The 18,347-nt window shown below is 47.7% G+C and overlaps 1 protein-coding gene across 6 annotated transcripts in view; it reads right to left on the reverse strand.

The window, feature by feature from the left end:
* The window catches only part of TNK2 (tyrosine kinase non receptor 2), a 103,771-nt gene that overhangs the window by 24,552 nt on the left and 60,872 nt on the right, over positions 1 to 18,347 (reverse strand). For all 6 annotated transcript variants that reach the window (XM_058187795.1, XM_058187800.1, XM_058187798.1 and 3 more), the window contains 2 exons: positions 8,463 to 8,657; positions 3,929 to 4,020 (listed from right to left, as the gene is read on the reverse strand). In XM_058187795.1, the coding sequence (XP_058043778.1) occupies positions 3,929 to 4,020; positions 8,463 to 8,657 (287 nt within the window). The remainder of the gene's footprint in view (positions 1 to 3,928; positions 4,021 to 8,462; positions 8,658 to 18,347) is intronic.

Consider the following 18,347-nt stretch of genomic DNA (forward strand, 5'->3'; position numbering starts at 1 on the left):
GGCCAGCGGTAAAATCGGCTGAAGTCTGCTACCGGTTCTGTGAGTTTGCTACCGAGGCGCGCACTCGCGCAGCGCTAAAAAAGGAACATTTTGAAGCCTTCCGAGTCTGCAAAGGTAAGTAGAACAGCAAGGGGAGGGATATCCGCGGTGCCACGCGATTTAGATTAGCTAGAAAGCAGGAAATCCGACGATTCTAGCTAATATAAATCAAGTGTCCCAGCTGATCGCCGGCCAGCCGATCGTCGGAAATACCGGTTCGGGAGAACCAGTCCGAACCGGTAGCATTTCACCCCCGGTTCGGTCCAGGTGAATGGGGGATAGGTAGAGGTCATAACGTGTCCTCCCACCCGCAAGCAGAAGGAATGACCTGGGCAGACAGGAGGAGGAAAAGCCACAATCAAATCAACCATCAGATAAAAGAAACCGGAATCTGGACCAGAACTGTAATCGGAGAAAGCGTCTCAAATAAGCCCCTCCCCATTTCTCACGCAGCTAAAGGGAGGAAGGAGCACATTCGGACTCGCAAAATTCTATTATTACAATCTTAAAGGTAATCGCCACATGCGTGACTTCCTACTACCTCGAAGGGCTGACCTATCCAGAAAGGAACAAAGAGGAGAAAAACACAAGAGGCACAACAGCCGGGAAACATGGCCCCACTTACGCTTGAGAAGGATCGAGGGCTGGGGCGGCCGAGGTGGCGGCTGTCCTGCAGGAGAGAGAGAGAGGAAGAGAAGAGAGAAAGAGATAGAGAGACCGCAGCGAAAGGGAAAGAAGAGAGCGGTGCGTTAGTTGGTGGCTTCATGCGAGGTGGGGAAGGGGCAGAGGGAGGGCATAATAGGCGGTGCGCAAGCAGTAAATCGATAGGGCCAGGAATGACCCCCTGGGGTAGACAGAAGTCTCGCCCCCTAAGCAGTGAGATTGTTTTCCTTAAAAATAGCTGCTTCCTTTCTGCAGGACGCAGAACAAACTACTCAAGAGATCAGAGGGTTAAAAGTCAAGATGGCATTTTTTCTACTTAATTTTTCTTCTTCTTTTTTTGCATTTGCAAATATACAGGTAGTCCTCGACTTATGACCACAGTTGAAGCCCAACGTTTCTGCTCCTAAGCTAAAAAGTGGTTAAGTGAGTTTTGCCCCATTTTACAACCATTCTGGCCACCGCTGTTAAGTGAATCGCCGCGGTTGTTAAATGAGTAACACGGTCGTTAAGTGAATCCAGCTTCCCCAGTGACTCTGCTTGCCAGAAGGTCACAAAAGGGGATCACGTGATCCCGGGGCACTGCAACTGTCATAAATTCGAGTCAGTTGCCAAGTATCCGAATTTTGATCATATAACCATGGGGATACTACAATGGTCATTAAGTGTGAAAATCGGTCATAAATCACTTTTTTCAGGGTCGTTGTAACTTTGAACGGTCACTAAATGAAATGCCGTAAGTCAAGGACAAGCTATACTCTGATGAGAAGTCAGTTAAAAGTCAAGATGGCATTTTTTCTACTTAATATTTCTTCCCTTTTTTGCATTAACAAATAATAATATAATGGACATTATGTCACATTTATTATTTATTTGATTTCTATATACGCCCATCTCAGCAAACGATTCCAGATGTTGATTAAAAAAAGAAATCACTTCTTGAAGCTTGTGATTGTAGGTGGTCCTTGACTTATGACCATCCATTTAGCGACCAATCGGGAGTTATGAAGGTGCTGAAAAAAGTCTGGTCCTCACACTTATGACCGCTGAACCACCCAACTCTTGGTCACATTTGGATGGTTGGCAACCGGCTCATATTTACGACCAGTTGCACTGTCCTGCGGTCGGTTACGTTTCGAGAATTTGGGGGCCAGTTTACAGCAACCAAGAGCCATTCGGTACTTAAAACCGCTGGGCTCGTTTTATGACTGGCAGAAAAATGGTTGCAAAATAGGATTCGAATCGACTTACGACCGCAAGGACGTACGACGGAAATGCCTGTTCCCATTGTGGTCGTAAGTCGAGGACCACCTGTAGGAGAATCTTTTGAAACGGGCTTCTGCAACAAGGAACCAAAAACGGAAGGCGTTAAGGAGCTGCGAGTGCGAGAGAGTAAGAAAACGCATCGAAAGCCCAGGAACCCGTTGCAAAGAAAATGTCAAGAGAAAACAGCTCTCTCCAATGGCCAGATGTGGTGGCACTACAGTTTCCATGGTTCCCATCCATCCAGCTGGAGAGGACAGGCTCAGGACACACTGTGGTGACAGGCTCAGGATTTTTACCTTGTCTCAGAGTATCTGATGGTCTCTGTCTTTGGTGGTTTTCTAGGAGGCGTTTCATTAGCCAACTAGGTAACATCATCAGGGCTAGAAGGAGGAAGGGTTTGTGGAAAGGAGGAGGAGGAGGAGGAGGAGGAAACGAACTGTGGGGTTCTTGGTGCTCCCTGAGCTAGGTGGTTTTCTTGCAGACATTTCATGACCCAACTAGGTAATATCATCAGTGCTACAATGGAGGTGTATGTGGAGAGGAGAGGAGAGGAGGAGGAGGGGGAGGGGGAGGAGGAGGAGGTACGCAACTTGGGTGTCCTCCTGGATGGGCGGCTGTCGTTTGATGATCACTTGGCGGCCGTCTCCAGGAGGGCCTTTCACCAAGTACGCTTGGTTCACCAGTTGCGCCCCTTCTTTGATCGGGATGCCTTATGCACGGTCACTCAAGCTCTTGTCATTTCTCGTTTGGATTATTGCAATGCTCTCTACATGGGGCTGCCCTTGAAGTGCACCCGGAGGCTGCAGCTAGTCCAGAACGCAGCTGCGTGGGTAATAGTGGGAGCCACTCGTTGCTCCCATGTAACACCGCTCCTGCGCAGTCTGCACTGGCTTCCTGTGGTCTTTCGGGTGCGCTTTAAGATCTTGGTTACCACCTTTAAAGCGCTCCATGGCTTAGGGCCCGGGTACTTACGAGACCGCCTGCTGTTACCTTATGCCTCCCACCGACCCGTACGCTCTCACAGAGAGGGCCTTCTCAGGGTGCCGTCCGCCAAACAGTGTCGGCTGGCGGCCCCCAGGGGAAGGGCCTTCTCTGTGGGAGCTCCTACGCTCTGGAACGAACTTCCCCCTGGATTACGCCAAGTGCCTGATCTTCGGACCTTTCGCCGTGAGCTGAAAAGGCACCTATTTATTCAAGCAGGACTGGCTTAAAAGTTTTATTAAATTTTAATTGAGGTTATTTATGAATTTTAGGGTTTTAAATTTTTTAAATTTCGGCCATCTTTGTAATATGCTTGGTTTTAAGTTAATGTGTATATTGTGGGTTTTTTATTATCTGGCTGTACACCGCCCTGAGTCCTTCGGGAGAAGGGCGGTATAAAAATCTAATAAAATAAAATAAATAAATAAATAATAAGAGATAGTTGGTGCTCTCTGAGCTAGGTGGTTTTCTTACAGACATTTTATGACCCAACTAGGTAATATCATCAGTGCCACAATGGAAAGGAGTTATATTGTTTATAAACAAAGAGCAAATGCCCATGTCTAGCCCTGATGATGTTACCTAGTTGGGAAATGAAACATCTGCAAGAAAACCATCAAACTCAGAGAGCACCAAGGACCCCAGTTGTCCTCCTACTTCTTCCTCCTCCAACCTCTCGTCCTTCTAGCCCTGATGATGTTACCTAAGTTGGGTCAGAGAGCACTAAGGATCCCACAGTTCAACCCTGCGCTGCAGAGATTCCCTTCTATTGGGCTTAACTGTTGTTTGGCTTTGAAAACTACAGTTCCCAACATGCATCAGTGCGGAGGACCCCCCCAGACAAAAGGCATTCTGGGACTTGCAGTTCTACAATGCACGCACTGCAATCTCGCTGCGCCCGGAATGAATACAGAACCGGTTCAGGTAACAAGTGAAAAGTTAGATGACTATTTTTTTTTTAAAGAAAAATAACTTTTCTTACTTCTTGTCCTTCCTGGGAGCTGCGTAGGCCGAGCTGGATTCAAATCCAACCCTAGGACATCCGGGGGGTCCATGGGATTTCCCAGGTACAAGCTGCAGAAAAGGATGATGGGGGAGGGGGAAAAAAGAGAGAAAAAGTTGAAACAACCTACTGGCTGCATTCTCCGATCCTTCTTTCCTTTCTCTTGCTACTTTAGACTCTACTACACGGAGCACCAACAAGGTGGAGTTTGTACCTCGGAGAGTTTGCAGACTTGCTGTCCAGATGGGGTAGCTCACCAAGAGGAAATCAACAACAACAATAACAACATCAGAGTTGGAAGGGACCTTGGAGGCCTTCTAGTCCAACCCCCTGCCCAGGCAGGAAACCCTACACCATCTCAGACAAATGGTTATCCAACATTTTCTTAAAAATTTCCAGTGTTGGAGCATTTACAACTTCTGCAGGCAAGTCGTTCCACTTATTGATTGTTCTAACTATCAGGAAATTAATAAGTGGAACGACTTGCCTGCAGAAGTTGCCTGCAGAAATCGTATGTGTTTGGATGATATAACGTTAGCGCAGGGGAAAAGGGCGAATATAGAGCTAATTTGATCAAGTTATTAAGGTCTAGAAACCAGGAGATGGTGACTTCTAGTCCTGCCTTAGGTACGGAAGCCGGCTGGGTGACTTTGGGCCGATCACCAGGAGACAGTGAGTTCTAGTCCCGCCTTAGGCATCGAAGATGGCTGGGTGACTTTGGGCCAATCACCAGGAGACGGTGAATTCTAGTCCCGCCTTAGGCATCAAAGATGGCTTGGTGACTTTGGGCCAATCACCAGGAGAAAGTGAGTTCTAGTCCTTCTTAGCCATGAAAGCCAGCTGGGTGACGTTGGGCCAATCACCAGGAGACAGGGAGTTCTAGTCCTGCCTTAGCCATGAAAGCCAGCTGGGTGACTTTGGGCCAATCACCAGGAGACGGTGAGTTCTAGTCCTCCTTAGCCATGAAAGCCAGCTGGGTGACTTTGGGCCAATCACCAGGAGACAGTGAGTTCTAGTCCTTCTTAGCCATGAAAGCCAGCTGGGTGACGTTGGGCCAATCACCAGGAGACAGGGAGTTCTAGTCCTGCCTTAGCCATGAAAGCCAGCTGGGTGACTTTGAGCCAATCATCAAGAGACAGGGAGTTCTGCATTAGGTACAAAAGCCAAGTAGGTGACTTTGGGCCAATCACCAGGAGACTGGGAGTTCTAGTCCCACCTTAGGCACGAAAGACAGCTGGGTGACTTTGGGCCAATCATCAAGAGACTGGGAGTTCTAGTTCTGCATTAGGCACACAAGCCAAGTAGTTGACTTTGGGCCAATCATCAGGAGACTGGGAGTTCTAGTCCCAACTTAGGCACAAAAGACAGCTGGATGATTTTGGGCCAATCACTAGGTGAAAGTGAGTTCTAGTTACGCCTTAGGTATGAAGGGCAGCTGGGTGATTTTGAGCCAATCACCAGGAGATGGCGAGTTCTAGTTTTGTGTTAGGTACGAAAGCCAACTGGGCGACTCTGAGCCTGTCATGACTTAGCCCAACCCACCTCACAGGGTTGTGGACGAAATAGGAGGAGGGGTGAGGAATATTAGATACATTCTCTGAATATTATATATTATTCCGAAAACTTTAAAAAGACAGGATACAGAGACATAGAATCAATCAATCATCCATAAATGTGGCTTGCAGTTGAAGGGCAGTTCCCTCGCAAAACTTAGGTTGTGAAGCTGATAGGCAACAACGCCCAAAGGATAGGTTTTGTAGTGTGAGAGTTTCTAGGCCTCTCAGTTTGGCTTCTTTCGACCTGCCAGAACGCAGGGGAAACTGAGGAACACGAACACAGAACTGAGTAGGCCTTACTGCAGGTAGTCCTCGACCTACGGCCACAAATGAGCCCAACATTTCCGTTTTTAAGCAAGACACTTGAGTTTTGCCCCATTTTATAACCTTCCTGGCCACAGTTGTTAAGCGATTCACTGCAGTGCTTAACTTGATAACACGGTTGTTAAGTGAATCTGGCTTCCTCGCGGCTTGTTCAGAAGGTCGCAAAGAGGGATCACGTGACCCTGAGACACCGCAACCGTCGTTAAGTGTGAACCACTTGCCAAGTGCCTGAATTACGACCACGTGACAGCTTCGGTGGCCGGGTGGGGAATGCTACAACTGTCAAGTATGAAAAACGGTCGTAAATCACTTTTTTCAATGCCGGTACGACTCTGAACGGACACTAAATGAATGGTTGTAAGTTGAAGACAAGCTGTAGCTTCAGGGGAAGAGGTGGGCTTCACACAACCTGGGCACGCTGCTTGCCGTCCACCAGATAAAGAAACCAGGATCTTTAATCTGAGATACCCATCAGAATAGAGCTGGAAGGGGCCTGAGAGATCTTCTAGTCCAACCCCCTACTCAAGCAGGAGACCCTCTCAGACAAATGGCTGTCCAGTCTCTTCTTAAAAACCTCCAGTGATGAAACACCCACAACTTCTTGTGGCAAGCAGTTCCAATGGTTAATTGTCCTCACTGTTAGGAAGTTGTTCCTTAATTCCAGGTTGCTTCTCTCCTTGATTAGCTTCCATCGTTTCTTGTCTTGCCTTCAGGGGCTATGGAGAATAATTTGATCCCCTCTTCTTTGTGGCAGCCCCTCAAATGTTGCATTTCTTCTTATCTTCCTCCCTCCCTCCATTCCCCATCTCTCCCTTTCAAACTGGTAAGTTTGAAAGGAAACTCATTTTCCCGAATAGAGTTGGAAGGGACCTTGGAGGTCTTCTAGTCCAACCCCCTGCTTAATCAGGAGACCCTAAACCAGGGGTCTCCAAACTTGGCAACTTTTAAGCCTGGCGGACTTCAACTCCCAGAATTCCCCAGCCAGCAAAGCTTACTCTCTTGTAATCCTTTCCTCTGCAATCTCTCTGCTTTAAGAGGTTAAGAGGGGCGGACTGGGGAATTCTGGGAGTTGAAGTCCTCCAGGCTTAAAAGTTGCCAAGGTTGGAGACCTCTGCCCTAAACCTTTTCACACAAATGGCTCTCCAGTCTCACCTTAAAAACCTCCAGTGATGGAACACCTACAATTTCTGGTGGCAAGCTGTTCCACTGGTTCTCGCAGTTAGGAAGTTTCTCCCTCATTCCAGATTCCCCAAACATGGCTCACCGGTGACCAAACCAACCAAACTTCTGGCTTTGCCTAACACCCCCTGCGTCATAAAACGCGCCCCATTTTCGTTTGCACAATATGCTAAAACCGCAACCCAACACCCGTCCACACACCCTAAATTGTTCACCCTGAATCAGGTCGAGAAACATCTTGCAATGAGCCCATACACAAGCGTCTCCTGAGTTTGTGGACTGGGAAAAAAAAACAAAAAACAAAACCACAACCTCATTTGTGTTGCTGGTTGTGGGTCAGCCGAGGCTGTTTGCGATGAACCAGTTTAACCGGTCATCTGAACGCTTCTGGGCTCAACTCGTGTGCAAACAACACACTCACAACTTAACTGGCAGCCGGCCAACCTCAACGCACCCAACCCAGCTACCACGTTGAGAGCCGGAATTGTGCAACCAGGAGGCAGCTTAGAGGCGGGCACAACTCCGTGGCCAAAAATGCACACCCACACCCAAGATTCACACCCCGGAGCTGTGGCCACGGCCCCCAACGTAATCTTTACGTTTCGTCAATCATAAAACCCGGTGTGAAAGGTAAGATTTGTCCCGGCAGGAGCCGAGGAAGGAAACCGCCTTCCTATACAGGATGTGGGAAATGACGCCTCCTGCCCATGTTGCAAGTTTCGCACCCGTTTCCAAGGCCAACTGCAGCGACGTGTGGGCGTAGGAGTGAGCCGGTGACTGTGTTAGAAAGGAAGTGAAGCCAAGGTGGGAGCAGGAATCTCAAAGGGCCCTTTTCAGGAAAAGCAAAATAAAAAGGATCTGTGAAAACTTTGCTTCCGTAGATGTAGAAATGCCTTGCTTGGCGGTTGCTTTTCTGTGCACAAAAGTTCTTTTATTTTTCAGCAAAAATAAAATTCTATTCGGGTTTCCCCCCCACCCTTTTTTTTTAAATGGCGACAGACTTCTCTGGGCTCTGTTCCTGGTCATCTGCATTCACACGAACACCCCTAACCCAGTTAAAAGTCTTGGTAGTCGTATAAGCCAGGGGTCTCCAACCTTGGCAACGTTAAGCCTGGCAGACTTCAACTCCCAGATTTCCCAAGCTCAGAGCACACCAAGCGGCCCATTGTTCATCATCTACAAAAAATTCTCTTCTCTTGATTAAAAAGAAAATAATTTGGCTTCCTCTTCTCCCCCAATGGCAACCGAGAGAGGCAGCCATGACTATTTCTTGCTGGATAATTCGTGCCAGAATGACCCCCCAAATCAGCTAATCTGGTTCTGAGTTGGTTGCAAGTAGGAAGCGATGCAATCTCCTGGTTCCGGAAACCCGGGTTGCACATCCCAGTCAGAAATGACCCAGAGAAAAAGACGGGGGAACTACAAAACCCATACTCGTCCTCCGTCTCACTTACTCATCAATCTTATCGGGGAAGCCCCAGCTCTGCTGCGGGTTGGTGTCGCCATGGCCCGTATGGATGAAGCTGTTCTTCAGCGGCTGGCTAATGTCGTGGGCGGACAATCCCGCCACGGAAGTTACCGTGTTACGTGGGAATTGTCCCACCTTCAACGTCCGCTTATTCTGCCCGCGCCACCAGTAGTTCTCCGCCCTAGGAAAAGAAGACAGAACCAGGTCAGCGGAAAGACCGAAGCAAGGAAGTTTAGGTTTGGATAAGTGGGTGATGTCCCTTCCTTAAACTGGGATTTCCCAACCCCCTTCCGATTTGGGAGTTGGGGTCCCCACACATCTGGGGTATGTGTGTGCCAGGTTGGAGAACAGTGGTCCACCACAGTTAAATCGAATCTGGCGTCTTCCTTTTTTCAGAAGGCTCTGCTGATCAAGAGGACTAGCGACTTGGGAGTAGGATTCACATCTTAGTACCAAAGATTCATAAAGCAAATATTTAGTTGACGTTATTGCCATTTCACCTCGTACAACGAAATTAAATACCACCTTCGGTGTACGTTATAACTATAAAAATAAAACACAAATGCACATCCTTTGCATTCTATACAATTGAATTGAAAACCCCTGATACTGCATTAATAATAATAATAACAACAGAGTTGGAAGGGACCTTGGAGGTCTTCTAGTCCAACCCCCAGCCCAGGCAGGAAACCCTACACCACTTCAGACAAATGGTTATCTAACATCTTCTTAAAAACTTCCAGTGTTGGAGCAATATTGCACTATATTTTCTTCAAAATATGTTGTTTTATCTATGACAATTGTTTGTGTATACTGTTGTGACAAAAAGAGATAAAATAAAAATAAAAATAGAATGCAATATGGTTACTGCCCTGGGATAGAAGCTGTTTTTCAGCCTATTTGTCCTTGTTTTTATTGTCCGGTACCGGCTGCCAGATGGTAATAGTTCAAAAAAAAAAAAAAAGGGTGCCCAGGATGAGATGGATCTTTAAGAACTTTTTGAACTTTCTTAAGGCAGCGGGAGCTATAAAACTCTTCCAAAGAGGGGAGAGGGCAACCAATGATCCTCTGGGCAATGACGTTGACCCTCTGGAACGCTGCCCTATCTGCCACTGTGCAATTGGCAAACCACACGCAGGTGCAGTAAGTTAAAACACTCTCTATGGTGCAGCGGTAGAAGGTCGCCAGCAGTTTTCCATTCAGTTGCTGTTTCCTGAGAAGTCTCAGGTAGTAGAATCTCTGCTGGGCCCTTTTGACCAGGGCTGCAAGGTGAGCGCCCCAGGCAGAGGCCCTCTTTTAGGATAACACCCAGAAACTTAAAACTGGTCACTTGCTCCACTCGGAATATAAAGATGAAACCAGAGACTCATCTTCTGGGTTTCACAGAAAAAGATTTGGAACAAAATATGGGGACTTTGATGTTGACGGCAGCAAGGTTTACAATATGGGCAAAAATGGAAGAACGGTTTGATTCCCATCATGGCTGATGAATGGCCGATGGAATTAGAAGACTAAATTGACTGCTCTGATCAAAGGCAAAAAAACCAACAACAATTAATTTTGTTTCTATCTGGAAACCGCTACTGGACTTTATGCTCGAGGTGGGAAAAAATATGAAACTTTTGATTTTGGGTTTTAATGATTAGATATGTTTGTTGGTATAGAAATGACTCATTTATTTTATAAAAAGGTAAAGGTTCCCCACGCACATACATGCTACTCATTCCCGACTCTAGGGGGCGGTGCTCATCTCTGTTTCAAAGCCGAAGAGCCAGCGCTGTCTGAAGACATCCCCGTGGTCATGTGGCCGGCATGACTCAACGCCAAAGGCGCACGGAATGCTGTGACCTTCCCACCAAAGGTGGTCCCTGTTTTTCTACTTGCATTTTTTACCTGCTTTCGAACTGCTAAGTTGGCAGAAGCTGGGACAAATCAAGGGAGCTCACCCCGTTACGCGGCGCTAGGGATTAGAACCGCTGAACTGCCAACCTCAGCGTCTTCCCCACTAAGCCACCGCCTCCCTCTTGTTTATTTTATACTACTAAGTAAAAAGTAAAAAGTTGTGGTTTGATGTTATTATCTTATTCTCCCGCACCCAAAGGAGTGCGGGAAGTCACTATAGGTAGTCCTCAACTTATGACCCCAGTTAAGCCCAACATTTATGTTGTTAAGTGAGAAAAGAGTTTTGCCCCATTTTATGACTTTTCTTGCCACTTTTGTGAAGTGAATCACTGCAGACGTTAAATTAGTCACACGGTTGTTAAGCAAATCTGCCTTCCCCTTGGACTTTGCTTGTCAGAAGGTCGCAAAAGGGAATCACCTCACAAGTGTCCGAATTTTCATCACAATGACCGTGGGATACTGCAGCTGTCATAAATGTGAGTCAGTGGTCAAGCCACTGAATGTAAATCACGCAACCATGGTGATGCTACAACGGTCGTAAGTGTGAACGATGGTCGTAAGTCACTTTTTTTCAGCGATGTTGTTAACTTTTCCTTTCTTTTTTCCCCTTTGTCCTCCGGTTTTTCTCTTTTCCTCCCGTTATTTCCTTTTTGTATTTTATATAAACTAATAAACATTTCGAGACTCAAAGAGGACTAGCAACATGGATACAGAAAGGGAAAGCAGTAGGAAAGAAACCGAATGGAAAGAGATGGGCATCAGGGAAAGTTTGTACTGTATGTTCCTAGATCTCAACACAAATTGCGCACACATGCAAACATTCTCACACACAACCTAGCTCCTTTGCCTTTCACTTCCCGCGAAACGACAACGAACAACCCTAGAGACAGCATTCACACGACATGGCCACCTCGACTGGGTCCAGGCCTCAGTTGGCTGGTTTGGGACTACAGACAATCCTCGACTTACGACCACAACGGAACCTAACATTTCCATCGCTAAACCAGACGGTTGTTCAGTGAACTTTGCCCCGTTTTACGACCTTTCCTGCCACCGTTGCTACGTGAATCCCCAGCAGTGGTTAAAGTTAGCAAACTCGGTTGTTAAGTGAATCTGGCTTCCCTCATTGGAGGTCGCTAAAGGGGAATCACGTGACCCGGGGACTCTGCAACCGTCGTACGTATGAGTCCCGTAAGTACAGGGTACTTACGGGACCGCCTGCTGTTACCCTATGCCTCCCACCGACCCGTACGCTCACACAGAGAGGGACTTCTCAGGGTGCCGTCCGCCAAGCAATGTCGGCTGGCGGCCCCCAGGGGAAGGGCCTTCTCTGTGGGGGCTCCTACCCTCTGGAACGAACTTCCCCCTGGTTTGCGTCAACTACCTGACCTTCGGACCTTTCGCCGTGAATTGAAAACGTACTTGTTCATCCAAGCGCGACTGGCTTCATTTTTAACTTTTAATTTTTAAATTCTGAAATCTGAATTTTAATAGTTTTAAATTGGGGTACTGTGTTTTATTGGGGTCAATTTGACGGCTTTACATTTAAACTTTTAAATTTTTCGGCCATTATATAATATGTTATTTTAATTTGTTGTTTTAATATCGTATATTGTATATTTTTAATTTGGCTGTACACCGCCCTGAGTCCTTCGAGAGAAGGGCGGTATAAAAGTCTAAATAATAAATAAATAATAAATAAATAAATAAATAAATGAGTCCGGGGCCAAGCATCCCAATTTTGATTACCTGACCATGGGGATGGTGCAACGAGCGGAACGGGATGGGACGGGGACCATCACAAATCTCTTTTTTTTCAGTTGCTGTCGTAACTTTGGTCACTAAACAAACGGTCATAAATTGAGGACTACTTAAAGAAAACCACCAGATGACCATATCCGATTGGTGAGAGACAGGTTTTGCTGGCCATTTCTGCAGCCATTTGCAAAAAAAAAAGGAAAAAGCGGGGAGACAGCCATCTCTCCAATAAACCACGGTTTGCCCAAAGACCTGAAGCTGGGACTGTCTTAGCTCCTACATGCATTGCAAGAAGCCCTTTCCTCTCCTTCTCTGCCCACGCTGACTAATGACTTGGCAAGGCTTGCCAGGAAGGTAAACAGGAAACATGGGCAGAGCCAGCCAGCCGGCCCATGAAGAATGAGTCACAGGTAACATCAGGAGACAGCCTCCCCCGGGAGGAACTGGGCCTGGTGTGGGGCACAAAAGCCCAGCTGTCCACCAGCTCTGCCCCAGCAGTCATCGGTTTGCCAAAACAAAATAAATTAAAAAAAAAACCACAACAACATTTGATCTGCAGCTTCAATTATTGCAAGCAGAGCGTTTGCTTTTTTTGGGGGGGTCAGTTTCAATGGGGCTCCTGAAGACGGTTTCCAGTATCCCCCGGCGCCTCAAGAGTGCCGGGCTGCCCATGACTTGCAAAGGCCTCTCTGTTCCTTCTGCTCCAGATGTCCGTATTTACCCATTTAATTCAACCTTTCTCAACACCTCTTTGGACTTCAACTCCCAGAATTCCCCAGCGAGCCGCGCCTGTTTCCTTTTTCTTTTACCGCCTAAAGTGGAGAGATTGCAGAGGAAGGGATTGCAAGAGAGTAAGCTATGCCGGCCGGGGAATTCTGGGAGTTGAAGTCCGCGCGTCTTAAAAGTTCCTGAAGTTGACAGATATTGATATAGGGAGTGTCTCCAAGCGAACAAAGTAAAAAACAAAACAAAAACTCAAAATAGTCTCAAATCAAAACTCTGCCGTTCTTTTTCTATCAGGAGCAGCAGGGTTCCGCTGGCCACTGCTCTTTTTTGACTTTTTTGACCTCCCTTGCCTCAAACACCCCTTTGCTTAACTCGCCCTGTTCAAAATTGGCAGCAGTGGCTGCACAGACGTTAAGCTTGATTAGCCTTAAACTCAAGTTTGTTTTTGAGGCTTGGAGCGTTCAGCTTGGCCGCTTTAATGAGTCAGCAAACAGGTTGATCTGTACCCAGGTAGAGTGCCTTGGGGGAAGGCAGCTCTATTAGTTTAACTGGAGCTGGGAAGCAAAACTCGCCAAAGACACTCACCCAAAGTTTCTCCTACTTTGTACAGGTAAGTCAACTTACAGCCGTTCGTTCAGTGACCGTTCAAAGTTACAACGGCACTGAAAAACGTGACTTAGGACCATTTTTCACACTTACGACCGTTGCAGAATCCCCATGGTGACATGATCAGAAGTCAAATACTTGACAACTGAGTCGTATTTATGACGGTTGCAGCCTCCCAGAGTCATGTGATCCCCTTTTGCGGCCTTCTGACGAGCGAAGTCAATGGGGAAGCCAGATTCACTTAACAACCGGGTCACTAACGTAACAACTACTGTTGATTCACTTAACGACTAGGGCGAGAAAGGCCGTAAAATGGGACAAAACTCACTTAACACTTTCCTTGCTTAGTAATTAGAAATTTTGGGCTCTGTTGCGGTCTTAAGTCCAGGACTACCTGTATTTCAGGTGAGTAATATTTGCAAAATATAGAAAACCTGTCGCAGGGGACCGAAACCGATCCCCAGTCTGCGCAGACCATGGGTTCTCTAGTCCTGCAGACTAAAAAGATAGGACATTTAACAGAATAACAGAGTTGGAAGGTCCCTTGGAGGTCTTCGAGTCCGACCCCCTGCTCAAGCAGAAGACCTTATAACCATTTCAAACGGTTGTCCAATCTTTTCTTAAAAACCTCCACTGTGTTGGAGCAACCAAACTTTCTGGTGGCAAGCTGTTCCACTGGTTAACTGTCCTCACTGTTAGGAAGTTTCTCCTTAATTCCAGGTTGCTTCTCTCCCGGATGAGTTTCCATCCGTTGCTTCTTATCCTGCCTTCAGGTGCTTTGCAGAACAGGTTGGCCGCCCCCTCCTCTTTGTGGAAGCCCCTGAAATATTGTTATGACTGCTATCCTGTCACCCCAAGTTCTTCTTCTTTTCATGAAACGAGACATCCCCAATTCCGGCAATTTGAAGGGAACTTAAAAAGGACAGGCTGTTTGTTTAGCGTTCCTTCACTCAAGGCATACCTGTGCTCAATCCTATCTATAGGGAAACCAGATGACACTGTAAGTCAGGATTAGCAATACGTGAATCCTAGGGACTTAAATCCTGCACGCCCCACGTGGGAGAGGCGTTCCACAACAAACAGCCCATAAATCATCAGCCAGGAGTCGGGTTGAGGATGAACGCACTGGAGCCTTGGGAATCGCGAGATGGGAACATAACATAATAACAGAGTTGGAAGGGACCTTGGAGGTCTTCTAGTCCAACCCCCTGCCCAGGCCATTTCAGACAAATGGTTATCCAACATTTTCTTAAAAATTTCCAGTGTTGGAGCATTTACAACTTCTGCAGGCAAGTTATTCCACTTATTAATTGTTCTGTCAGGAAATTTCTCCTTAGTTCTAAGTTGCTTCTCTCCTTGATTAGTTTCCACCCATTGCTTCTTCTTCTACCCTCAGGTGCTTTGGAGAATAGTTTGATTCCTTCTTCTTTGTGGCAACCCCTGAGATATTGGAAGACTGCTATCATGTCTCCCCTAGTTCCTTCTTTTTATTAAACTAGACATTCCCAATTCCTGCAACCATTCTTCATGTTTTAGCCTCCAGTCCCCTAATCATCTTTGTTGCTCTTCTCTGCACTCTTTCTAGAGTCTCAACATCCTTTTTACATCGTGGCGACCAAAACTGAATGCAATATTCCAAGTGTGGCCTTCCCAAGGCCTTATAAAGTGGTATTAACACTTCACCTGATCTTGATTTTATCCCTCTGTTTATGCAGCCCAGAACCGTGTTGGCTTTTTTAGCAGCTGCTGCACACTGCTGGCTCATATCTAAATGGTCGTCCACTAGAACAAGGGGTTCTAGTGAACAAGAAGGGGTTCACGTGATCTGGGGCACCCCATCTGCTCACGGGTTCGGGCAGGGGGACCTGCTACCCGCAACCCTACTCACAAGACCGCTACCACCCCTGAGAGATTTGGAACACGCAAGGGGTGCCTGAGATAACTCGGGGACAAACCCGCACCGGTCACAATGGGGGATTCTTAGCGTGTGCCTGCAGACGTTTCATTCCCAGACTAGATACTGTTATCAGTGCTAGAAGGGAGAGGGGTTTGTGGAGTGGAGGAAGAAGGGGAGGAGGAGGAGGAGGAGGAAGAAGACAACCGTCTTCCTTAGCGCTCTCTGAGCTTGCTGGTTTTTCTTGCAGACGTTTAGTTAATAGTTAACTAGTTAATATTATCAGGGCCAAAGGTGAGGGGAGGGGGGAAAGGAGGGGGGAAGGGAGGGGGGAGGAATGAGGGGAGGGGGAGGACGAGGACTGGTGGGTCCTTGGTGCTACTCTGAGCTTGGTGGTTTTCTTGCAGCTACTTCATAACCGGGGTGGGCTGCTGGGGGTTTGCAGGTTGTAGCTAAGATTCTGTGCAGTACGGAGAACCCCCCTAATCCCACTCCGCCCCTCCCAGGAGTCCCCACACGGCCCGTTTTGGATGCAGGTAAGTGCAGGGCCCGCCGGGAGGCTCAGGGAGGGCAAAAAACGGGCCTTCAGGAAGGTCGCAAATGGGCCCGTTTCCAGCCTCCAGAGCCTGGGGAGACCGTTTTCGCCCTCCCGGAGGTTTGAGAAAAGCCTCTGGAGCCCAGGGAGGGCAAAAACGCCCCCCCGCCGTGCAGGAGGCTGACTAGGCCACACCCACCATAGCCACGCCCACCCAGGAAGAAGAACCCCTTGCTAAAATTTTTGAAGCCCACCCCTGTTCATAACCCAATTAGATAATATCAGTACCAAAAGCGAGGGGAGGGGGAAGAGGAGAGGGGAAGAAGGGGAGGAGGAGGAGAAGGAGGAAGAAGACAACCGTCTTCCTTAGCGCCTCTGAGCTTGCTGGTTTTTCTTGCAGACGTTTAGTTAATAGTTAACTAGTTAATATTATCAGGGCCAAAGGTGAGGTGAGGGGGGAAAGGAGGGGGGAAGGGAGGGGGGAGGGATGAGGGGGGGGGAGGGGGAGGACTGTTGGGTCCTTGGTGCTACTCTGAGCTTGGTGGTTTTCTTGCAGCTACTTCATAACCAGGGTGGGCTGCTGGGGGTTTGCAGGTTGTAGCTAAGGTTCTGTGCAGTACGGAGAACCCCCCAAATCCCACTCCGCCTCTCCCAGGAGTCCCCACACAGCCCGTTTTGGATGCAGGTAAGTGCAGGGCCCGCCGGGAGGCTCAGGGAGGGCAAAAAACGGGCCTTCAGGAAGGTCGCAAATGGGCCCGTTTCCAGCCTCCAGAGCCTGGGGAGGCTGTTTTCGCCCTCCCGGAGGTTCGAGAAAAGCCTCCGGAGCCCAGGGAGGGCAAAAACGCCCCCCCCCCCGGTGCAGGAGGCTGACTAGGCCACACCCACCATAGCCACGCCCACCCAGCAAGAAGAACCCAATTAGATAATATCAGTACCAAAAGTGAGGGGAGGGGGAAGGAGGAGTGAGGGGAGGAGGAAGAGGAGAGGGGAAGAAGGGGAGGAGGAGGAGGAGGACTGTGGGGGTCCCTGGTGCTCTGTGAGCTGGGTGGTTTTTCTGCAGACGTTTCACGACCCAACTAGGGAACATCATCAGTGCTAGAAGGGAGGAGAGGGAGGAAGAGGAGGACTGTGGGGGTCCCTGGTGCTCTGTGAGCTGAGTGGTTTTCCTGCAGACGTTTCACAACCCAACTAGGGAACATCATCAGTGTTAGAAATGTTCATGGAGAGGAGGAGGAGGAGGAGGTGCTATAGGAGGAGGAGGAGGAGAACAACTGTGGGGTCTTGCGGGGGTGGGCTCTCTAAGCTGGGTGGTTTTCTTGCAGACGTTTCATGACCCAACTAGGGAACATCATCAGTGTTTGAAGTGTTCATGGAGAGGAGGAGGAGGAGGAAGAGGAGGAGGAGAACAACTGTGGGGTCTTGGGGAGGCTCTCTAAGCTGGGTGGTTTTCTTGCAGGCGTTTCACGACCCAACTAGAGAACATCATCAGTGCTATAAGGGAGAGTGGTTTGCTCTCTCTCTTTTTTTGTCACAATATCACTGTACAGTCATCACATCTTTGCACCAAACAGCATTGAGATTGGAACTTATGCCCCCGTGGCGCCACCTCTGCATTGCTTTGGGCAACACAACCACCTTGATCACTGCCTCTGTGGATGCCCACAACAACACAGAAACCGACAGTTTCGGAGGAAGCTGAATTTTGCACAACACCAACTGATTAATTTTAATAACGGTGCTGATTTGCTGAAAGATTATGGCCGAAACAGCCGTACAATCATGCATGGCTCCCTTACTTAACCACATCACTTAATGGTTCATGTCTGGGTCCCAGTTATCGTCGTTAAGTTGAGGACTATCCGCGCAGCTCTTAGCAGTAACCGTGCCAAAAATGAGAAACCTTCTAGAATAGAATAGAATAGAATAGAATAGAATTTTATTGGCCAAGTGTGATTGGACACACAAGGAATTTGTCTTGGTGCATCTGCTCTCAGTGTACATAAAAGAAAAGATACGTTCATCAAGGTACAACATTTACAACACAAATGATGGTCAATATATCAATATAAATCATAAGGATTGCCAGCAACAAGTTATAGTCATACTTGTTGAACTAACAATCGTGGTTTTCTTTTATGGGGCGTTAGCAAGGAAGACGTGGCAACCGATTAAACACGGGGTGGGACTACCCAGTTACGAATGCGAATTTAACTCTCACTACCAGTAGTCCTCGGATTACAGCCGTTCGTTTAGTGACCGTTTGAAGTTACAACATCACTGGGGGAAAAAAAGCGACTTACGATCGTTTTTCAGATTTGTGGCTTTTGTAGACTCCCCATGGTCACATGGTCAAAATTCAGATAGAATAGAATAGAATAGAATTCTTTATTGGCCAAATGTGATTGGACACACAAGGAATTTGTCTTTGGTGCATAGACTCTCAGTGTACA

This window comes from Ahaetulla prasina, chromosome 6 (genome assembly GCF_028640845.1).
Source record: "Ahaetulla prasina isolate Xishuangbanna chromosome 6, ASM2864084v1, whole genome shotgun sequence".
Classification (NCBI taxonomy): domain Eukaryota; kingdom Metazoa; phylum Chordata; class Lepidosauria; order Squamata; family Colubridae; genus Ahaetulla; species Ahaetulla prasina.